The 9,168-nt window shown below is 33.6% G+C and overlaps 1 protein-coding gene across 1 annotated transcript; it reads right to left on the bottom strand.

Moving 5' to 3' along the window:
- Nucleotides 1–2,866: 2,866 nt before the first annotated feature.
- LOC127847749 (uncharacterized) lies at nucleotides 2,867–8,407 on the bottom strand. The gene is made up of 3 exons (XM_052379875.1): nucleotides 8,036–8,407; nucleotides 4,480–5,444; nucleotides 2,867–4,057 (listed from the first exon to the last, which is right to left on the bottom strand). The coding sequence occupies exons 1-3, from the start codon at nucleotides 8,359–8,361 to the stop codon at nucleotides 3,690–3,692; spliced, it is 1,659 nt and encodes a 552-aa protein (XP_052235835.1). The 5' UTR covers nucleotides 8,362–8,407; the 3' UTR covers nucleotides 2,867–3,689.
- Nucleotides 8,408–9,168: the final 761 nt, after the last annotated feature.

Raw genomic sequence — 9,168 nt, 5'->3', positions numbered from 1 at the left:
CTCTGCCTCACAAGACACGATTTAGGGACCTACTCACACTGTGCAATGAGGTCAGCGCGTTTTCCAGTTCAAACAATTCACTCATTTATTGAAGTGGAGTGTACAATTATGAACATTTTTTTGGTCTAAATTACATTGAGACAGGCCATTTCATGACAAAGTAGAGAACGGTTAACTATGCCCAAGGGCACATAACTGAGGAATGTGTAAAGCACAGTATATGATAATATTATTGCACATATAAACTTTAATTTAAAATCTTGAGCACCATGTAAGTAGTTTTTCCTACATTTTAATAATATTTTATACGGAGATACCGACCGTCCGATAAAGTGACCTAATTGTACCTCCATCAAACTTTGTTTTCGTTGTAGAATTCAATAAAACAATATCAGTTTCAAGGAACACAACTTACCTGATCTACTTGAAAAATATGTTTACATACTAGGTTCGATTCATTTGATATATATGTAATCTTATCATTAAAGTGAAACTTTAAAAGTATTGGAACCTGATAATTATTTTCTTAAATTATATAACGTACTGTTTTGAATCGGTCTACATTCTGACAATTGCCATTGAAAAAGGCCGGGCATAAATTGATTGAGTCAGATAAAAAGTGTCCATTCAACAAATGCGTGTTTTATTGTCGGTAATTAATTTCCATATTTTACATTTATTTCCGTTTTACGGCATATTAATTATGGTATGTACATTTTATATTGCAAACAATGATTTCAGCTAAACACTACATTACAATTTTGCGCCCAGCTAATATAAATGAGGTAGATCATACGCAAGTAACTGGTGGGTCATAAATGAGAAAAAATAGTAACTGTTGTTCAAAATGGCGGCCAACGGCTGATTTTTCGATGAACGGTTTTACAAATTTACCATACTTATTCGACATTGCCCTCATGCGCAGAATGATCTAATGATATCCATTTTATCTCGGTATAAATCCTGTAGATGTATTATATACGAAAGTGCAAGTTTACGATTGACACGGTTCATTGTATTTGCATATGTGTATGTCATATATAAGGTTTTCTCAGAAGTATTTATGGAAAGGTCGATTCGTCAATCATGTTTATTTATTGCTTGCATAATTTGTCAAAACGACACAGTACAACATAAAAATAAAAAGCCGGGCGTGATTATTAAAAATTTTCATCTCTGAGTCACAATTATGACGTTTAGAAGGACATGCACACGATAAACAAATTGTGAGTTTAGTCACATATTCTCCCTTAACATAATGTACAAAAAATGACATAACATAAATATAATATACTCAACGTACTTGTCGTTTATGGGTTATTATTAATTGAGATTAATTCGAATATTTACATTTGATTCGTCGAGTATTATTGCGAAATTAAAAGGTCGGAACTTTTTTCTTTGATTTTGTATGCTATCGATTTAATAAATTATCACACATTTAAATCTAGAAACTGTCTATTGAAATCTGTCAATATATGAAGTAAGAAGGTATACTGAAAATAATACAACATTAAGTTCCTTTAATAAATCGTGTACACATATAATGCACGCAATCAAAATGCTCAATTGCGAAACCATGTTCAGTTTTATGATGTCAATTGACACTGTTAGTTAGGTATTCGAATGTCTCACATTCGTTTTAGAACGTTCACTTGTAAAATTGTATATACATGTATTTAACTTAAACATATGTAAACATAACATGCTTTTATTTATTTTTTGCTATAATATTTTCACAAAAGCCGTCAATTTGTGTTATTTTAAACCTATTTAGCACTCAAAAAGGAGAATGATAAAGTGCTTTATATTGTGCGCAATTATAAAAGCATCATGACTACTAAAAGCATCAATGCAATCTGAATTCAGTCATTTAAATTGGGATACGCTATGATGCATTTAAATATATCTGTTCTTATATATTAAAAACAGATATACTGACATTCTTTACAATAACAAACCATCTGTTACTGCTAAAGATCATCGAACATGGTCTTATTCATCCATCCTTGTTTGTAGCCAATGTTATCCGCTAACATATTCCAATGTCGTCCATGTGTATAACAAAGACCATCACTCATCACTTGCTGTACCTGTGTCACATGTACGCCATATTGGTTTTGCAGTTTAGAGATTGATAGTACTGTTCCAGCCATGGAAAGCGTGAGGTGTTTGGTTTTGCACATGTAAGAGCGGAACGATCTAACAATATGCACATGTCTATACTATAGGGCTGCCACAGAGTTTCATCGAAATCGGATTATACGTGTCTAAGGTATCGCGCGAGAACGCAGTATTTGATGGAAGTACGAACGGACGGATATCGAGGTAGACGGAAACGAGTGTCGAATGATCGGATAATTCGGTTTTCACATACTAATGTCCTTTAAAATTTCAATTCTGACGGACGAACAAAGCAGCGACTCTATGCTAACCACGTCCCTTTCGGGTAGCAGACAAAATCCTCAATAACAAGGTATATTGATAGAGTTAATAACAATATCTTTCCATCTTTAATAAACTCTAAATCAATTTATTGTCTTGTCAAATATTCAAAATGCATATCTCTGCATATTGGTATCAGGTAACGATGGTTATTTTCTATATGTTGTTTTGACTTTTATTAAGAAGATGAATACCATTTTTATCATGCCACCGCATTGATATCTGCCTGTTATAACGTTGCCTATTATATTTGTTTATATCATGGTCAACAGGAAGTTCGTATATCAGTCATGTGTGGAGGATGGCCATATTACTCGGAATCAACTGTAAAGTAATCATTTCTAGTTAAATCCAACCATATCCAACAACACAACCAATTTGATACCAAGATGTAATATATTTTAAAACACAAAATGCAACACAAACAGCAAAAAACATCTTTTTACAAATATTAAGCGCGCGTGCTCATGACGTCATTATAAACACGTCAAACGATAAAAGTCATATTCTTTCCCGCTAAAACGGCAGCTTTTTAGCGATTTTCCCAATATTTCTTAAAAATCGGGGACGTAAAGGTATGATAAACAGAAAAACAGGTTACTGCCTCGGCAAGCCTCGCCGTTATATTATTCTGAGCCTTGCCTGGTATATTACAAAAGGATCAGTCAGTAACCTGTTATTCTCTATATATGCATATGTCGCTGTTACACTGAGTTAAGAACAACATATATAAGCCGTATATTTTATATCAACCCATCTGTATATACATTCCACAAGTCTTTTTTCATGTGACAAATCGATAATTTATTATGTTTGTAAATTTATCAAAGAAGCTTTGTAAAAAGAAATACAATTCTTAATAATACTGTTCAAATAGACAACGCAAATGAAACCAATAACTAATTAAGAGCGTAAATACAAACACAATTCGAATTAAGTACGTAAATGCAAACACGATTCAAATAGAGTACGTTAATGAAAACATAATCAAATAAAGTACCGGTACGTAAGTAAACGAAAACAACAATCAAATTAAGTACGAAACAATAATCAAATAAAATTTGAAAATAAAGATAAGAGTCAGAAAAAATACGTAAATGAAAACAAGATGTTAAGTTGAATTTTGAAGGATACTTTTATATCACACAATTATACAATATAAACGTGCTTTACCTGTTGACGCCATGATGACGATATGTGTCAAATCAATGCTTAGATGAGTTTGTATCGTTATATTTAATGATTTATTTTTCCGCTGAGTATGTCACTTTAAAAACCATGATTGAATCATTCGTTGAGAAACCCATTATCACAGTATCAGTGCTGCTGCTATATAACACTGAACGTGGGTCATTGACACCATCCTTTTTGGTAGCCAGTGTGGCCAGCTTCTTCTTCCCCTCGTTGTCCACCTGTATAAGTGCGTTTGATTTATCGCCACAAACGAGCACTTGTCCACGAGGTGTCACATGTACACCCCTTGGGCCTTTTAAGTCAATGTCTGTAAAGGTGGAGATAACTGTTCCATCTATGGCCAGTGTTAGGAGTTGGTGTGTGTGCTGGTTGGTGACGTATATCTTGTCACCCATCAGGTTCACTGCACACGAGTAGACTGCAGAGAAAATATTGCTATACAATTTAAGGTTTTTCTGAAATTAGTTTATAATCAATTGTACTTAACCTGCAGTTAAAGACATACCAAATAGACACAATTTGACACTCCAATTCACAGGAGAAAAAACACCGAAATATATTATTTTGTATGGCTTTACTTTAAATAGCATGTTAAGCTCAAAAACACATTCGAACACAAGCAAGAGCACAATGCAAAATCTAAACCAACAAGTAAATAAAGCGCTATTATATTTCGAAGTGTGCTTATGTTTTCCAACAATTAATTTTTTTGCATGTGAGTAAACAAGTTCGTATATAATTTAAAATCTGTAATGTATAACTACATGATATCGCTTGGTAATATTCGTCTTTATACATTTGAATAGTAATTACTATAATAAAAGAGTATGTGTCCACTACCTGTATTATCTCCTGTTGTATCCTCGTACAGTTTCTTTACGAGTGTTCCAGTCCTAGTATACTGATACAGAGCAGTACCGGAAGTTACATACAGATCTCCCTCATGGCGGGCAATACCAACACACCTATGTGGGAGCTGGATCTTGTTTCCCTTTTCCAACTTGTCATTCCTAACAGTTATCATCTGAAGAAAGTGAAGATCGTCATGCTCATTCGTTGTTACAATAAGCTCATTTGGAGATATCAGACACATGGCATATGAATATCTAAGCACTTTACAATTGCTCAATAACTTGTCAAACAGTTTCTCTTTGTCATAATTATAATCCAGTACAAGCGGCTCTCTAGAAGGAAGCTCGCATATGGCATAAATACTGCATGGGTGTAAATCAGATTTTATTTTAACTCCGTATTCTGACATTTTTTGTAGTGAAATAACTGTATTTGTTTTGCTTATCTTACCAAGACCTGTCAAATTTGATATAAACTTCTCAATGTTATTGTTTGGTTCAAAGTCCCAACCATAATCATTTGTGACTTTCCACTCTTCAACGAATAATTCAGAGTCATTTATCTGCTGTTGACATTTTTCTAAAGCTATAAAAAGAAGTGTACTGCTCTTGTTGCAAACGTCATTATCCGCCTCACTGTGGCATTGCAGATTTTTATGAATGCTGTCACACTCATCTCTTTCTTTTGTAATCAAAATCTTAGAGCTAGAAATTAGGTTTTCCACTTCTAGCAGTGTCACTTTCTCTAGCCGATCTAATTCTTTATTGATTTTCCGTCGCACTGTCTCGATCTCTTCCTTAATTCGATCGTAAGCCTTCTCAAGCGACTGAAGATTGCATGTTGCTCTGTCTTTCAGTTTCTTCAACTCTTCTTGTATTTTCTGAATGTTTGATGAGAGATTATGTGCGTCTGCCGTTGAGTATTTGTTTATCTCTTCAATAAGGCTGACTTTACTGCATGATATACAATGCAAGCGCATGTTCTATAAGTTCATAAATTCACAAAACCAAGGAATTGAATATAAATTATTTGTTCATAAAAAGTTAGGATTCGATATATAATAATATGGTCTAGTATAACCTGATTCTTACTGTGCTAAGCAAGGTCTATTTAAAACATGAATATTAAGTTAAAAGAACTTAACGTCACGTTGGTAACATTGAATTAATTATCTGAACATATCTTTCAAACGTAAGGGTTGTTTTTTTGGTTCGTTGGCATTTTTCACCGTTTTTGTATGTTAGTTTTAGCAAGATGGCCAGTTAACCAACTCTTACTTTTCATGAGATAGCTGGTTACCAGTGCGTAGAACACATACTCAGGCCAGTAACTGACAACTTCCCGACTTGAATCAGAGGTAGGAACTAGGGCCGTAGAAATGATTGAATGACCAATTGTGGCGATGAGTACCCTAACACCGTTTTTCCTTACTTTCATTTTTGTCTTTGGGTATAGTGTTTCTTTTAGTTTATATATTATTAGTGTCCTTAGATTTCCGGTAAGCATGACCGAGGTTGTATTAAAATACACCTAGAAAAGTATCGTTGTGTGCTGTTTTCATATCCATTTGTATAATAAATGTTCATTGCGTTGATACAGATCGGAACCTTATTATTTTGTTGCATAATTAAGCCAACCCACTTTTACGTAAATGTCTACACAATAACTATGGAAATGTCCGGGTAATTCCACATGAGGAGAAAGTACACACGCACGAGTTTTCTCTCTAAACAGTCAGGTCTGCTCCCGACTTCGTCGAGTTCATATCGTTTAATAAGCATTTAAAGGTATTTAAAGTATATTATTAACATAACATTAGGGACTTCGATCACATAGAGACTGGCTATCCTCTTCAAACGTTCTTAGAGCCTTGTAGTGTGGTTCTTACCCCTCAGCATCTCGGATAGTTAATACTTAATAATTTATATACCCCGTACTTTCATACACACATTATTAAGCAATAACAGTTTCCATGCCTTGGGTACGAAGTCAACACAAACCCGGAGTCGTGTTATTTAATAAAATAGTTTCAGGTCTATAAGAATAAGAAGAAGAAGAACTTTATTTAGGCAATCAAGGGTCACACAGTATGACATATATAATCACCAATATAAAACATAATGCAAGTAACATAATATATCAACCATCAATAAAGTATGGTAGAAATAAGAACATTACAATTACTAATGCTTAATTCGTATTGGTGGAAACACAAATAACATAAGCTTAACAACGATAAAAATAAGTGATGAAATAAAGTAGTAAGTATATTTAACTTAATCGTCAATTTAATAGAATAAACAAGTCAATGGCCTGACAATTTTTTACCTAACAGGGCAGATCGTTTAACATAAATCTCGAGTAGATATTTAGACAACAATTTCAGAACTTCGCTGTATTCAGATGACATTAACAAAACAATGTTTTGCTTTTTATTAAGCAACACGAAGTTTTTATTGAAAAACTCAATTTGTTTAAAAACAAATGATTCTCTACTTATATCGAATGTTTTACATTACATAGAAACATGAATTTCGTCTTCAATCAGATTAGAAGAGCAACAGTCACAAACTCTTTGATTTTCTGAGAGTTTCTTGTATCTGCCTGTTTCTATGTGCAATTTATGTGCACTTATCCAAAATTTGGTGAAAAAGGTTATTGCATCTTTATCTTTTATATATCGGTACTGTTCTCTACAAACTCTTTGCTTGAATAAAGAGTATGTTCTCTCTTTATTGCCTGAGATTTTTAAGCACCAGTTGGTTTTATACATATTCACTATCTTAAAATAGCAGTATTTATTAAGTTCTTTTTATACAAAACAACATTTGAAATATCTAAATGTGTAAAACAATGATGTACAGAGGTCTATATGAGCATAGGAGCAGACCCGATGTCATAGGTTTTAATAAACATTACTCGAAGTCAAGATATATAGCAGTGTGATTAATATTGATTTACTGTTCAAATAATTATTTATTTAAAAGAAAGGTAGCTAAAGGAAAATCATATTATATTTCATTTGTATTTTTATCAAACGTCTGAACCATACTATAATGACCGACGTTCGGTCGACGACATGTTACACAATCACCACACAAGCTATGCATCAATGCATGTGGTCGCACCCGCGATCCTAATAATTTATTTCTGCGCTCTACCAACTACTGCCGGCAGTAATCGGGAAATGTAAACAGTGATATCAACACTCAACTTTAAACAGTTAAACGTGTATGTAGAACATTGTCACTACTAACGTAGCAAACCGACACGCTCAATCAATTGGAACCTCTTGACTCAAATCGGTCGGTTTATGTAAACTATTGAGGCGGAGGTTTAAAACCATAAGCGGTGCTCAATTATGTGTATAGTCATATTTAAAATTCAGTACGGTTAACATATATTTATAATTGTTAAATATATCAAACTTGATTGAAAAGTATATCAATGTGTTAAGAACACTTATTTACATTGTTGTATATGGTTAGAAAACATAGTTGTTGAGTAAACCACTACAACAAATTTTTTTTTTAATGTCACTTACCTGTGATGAAGTGACACGCAAGTGTGACAACACCGCCGACAATGGTCCTCACAGAACAGTTTTATTTTTTTATCGGTATGCTCTGCACACTGTCCCAACATGTCTAACGTTGACTTGTTAATCCGCCATTTATCCATGTGTTCGCTGCCAAACACAGTGTGAGACTTGTAAAGTTGGTTGTGCAGTTTTACACAGCTGTCACAGAAACCCTTGCCACACTCTTTACAATGATACTGAGCCTCGAGCTCCTGGCAAGCCGAACAAGTATAGTCCCATATCGTATCTGATCCTTTTGCTACAAGCGAAGACTCCATGTTGGATGTCATTTTGTTTACAGGTGAACAAGGAAGTGTTTTTGTTTGGACAGCGTGATCTTCCTTATGCATAGCTACAACACAGTTCTCTCCTATTGTATAATACTTTAAAGAGACAGTTTCACTGTGTTTCATTTTGTTTTCTTTAAGTAATACGTTTAATTAAAATATTTTATAATGCCATATGCTATATTTAATTGTTAATATAACATTAGTTGTGCAAAATTTGTATTGTCAATGACAATTAGTTTCTTTGTTTGTTTGATATGTCCTAGTTATTTCACGTTGATTTGATACGTGATGCAGGCGCTTACGCAATTTTTCCAATCGCTTTCAAATTTTCAATCGTAAGCAAATCTTCGGAATGGCAGCCGTTTACGTGATTAAATTGACATCAGCAGCGCAAACCATGATATTAATATTGAAAGTTAAGAAGGCAATCGTACTGTGGATGTTATTTGTACAACGTTAACAAACATCTCAAGGTATACAAACTGCGCGATCACAAGAAACTGTGCCGATTTCTTTTTTTATGCTTAACATTTACATTGCCGTACCTAACAAACATTTTCAACAATATTATCGATTCGGTTATTTACCCGGAAGAACGGACAAAAGTTTATATTTTTCCTATTCAGAGAAAAGTTGACGAATCATTTCCATAACATTATCAAGGCATTTTCCATATACAAAATGAGGCATCATTTCATGATATCGTGGTTATAATAGCTTCACATACTTTAAGAATATACTAAATAAATTATTTGGAAAAAAAAGATAAACGATGATCTATATGCTTGTAGACCTAATCGAAGCACA

This window comes from Dreissena polymorpha, chromosome 10 (assembly GCF_020536995.1).
Source record: "Dreissena polymorpha isolate Duluth1 chromosome 10, UMN_Dpol_1.0, whole genome shotgun sequence".
Taxonomy (NCBI): domain Eukaryota; kingdom Metazoa; phylum Mollusca; class Bivalvia; order Myida; family Dreissenidae; genus Dreissena; species Dreissena polymorpha.
This window is presented reverse-complemented; position numbering and strand designations above follow the sequence as displayed.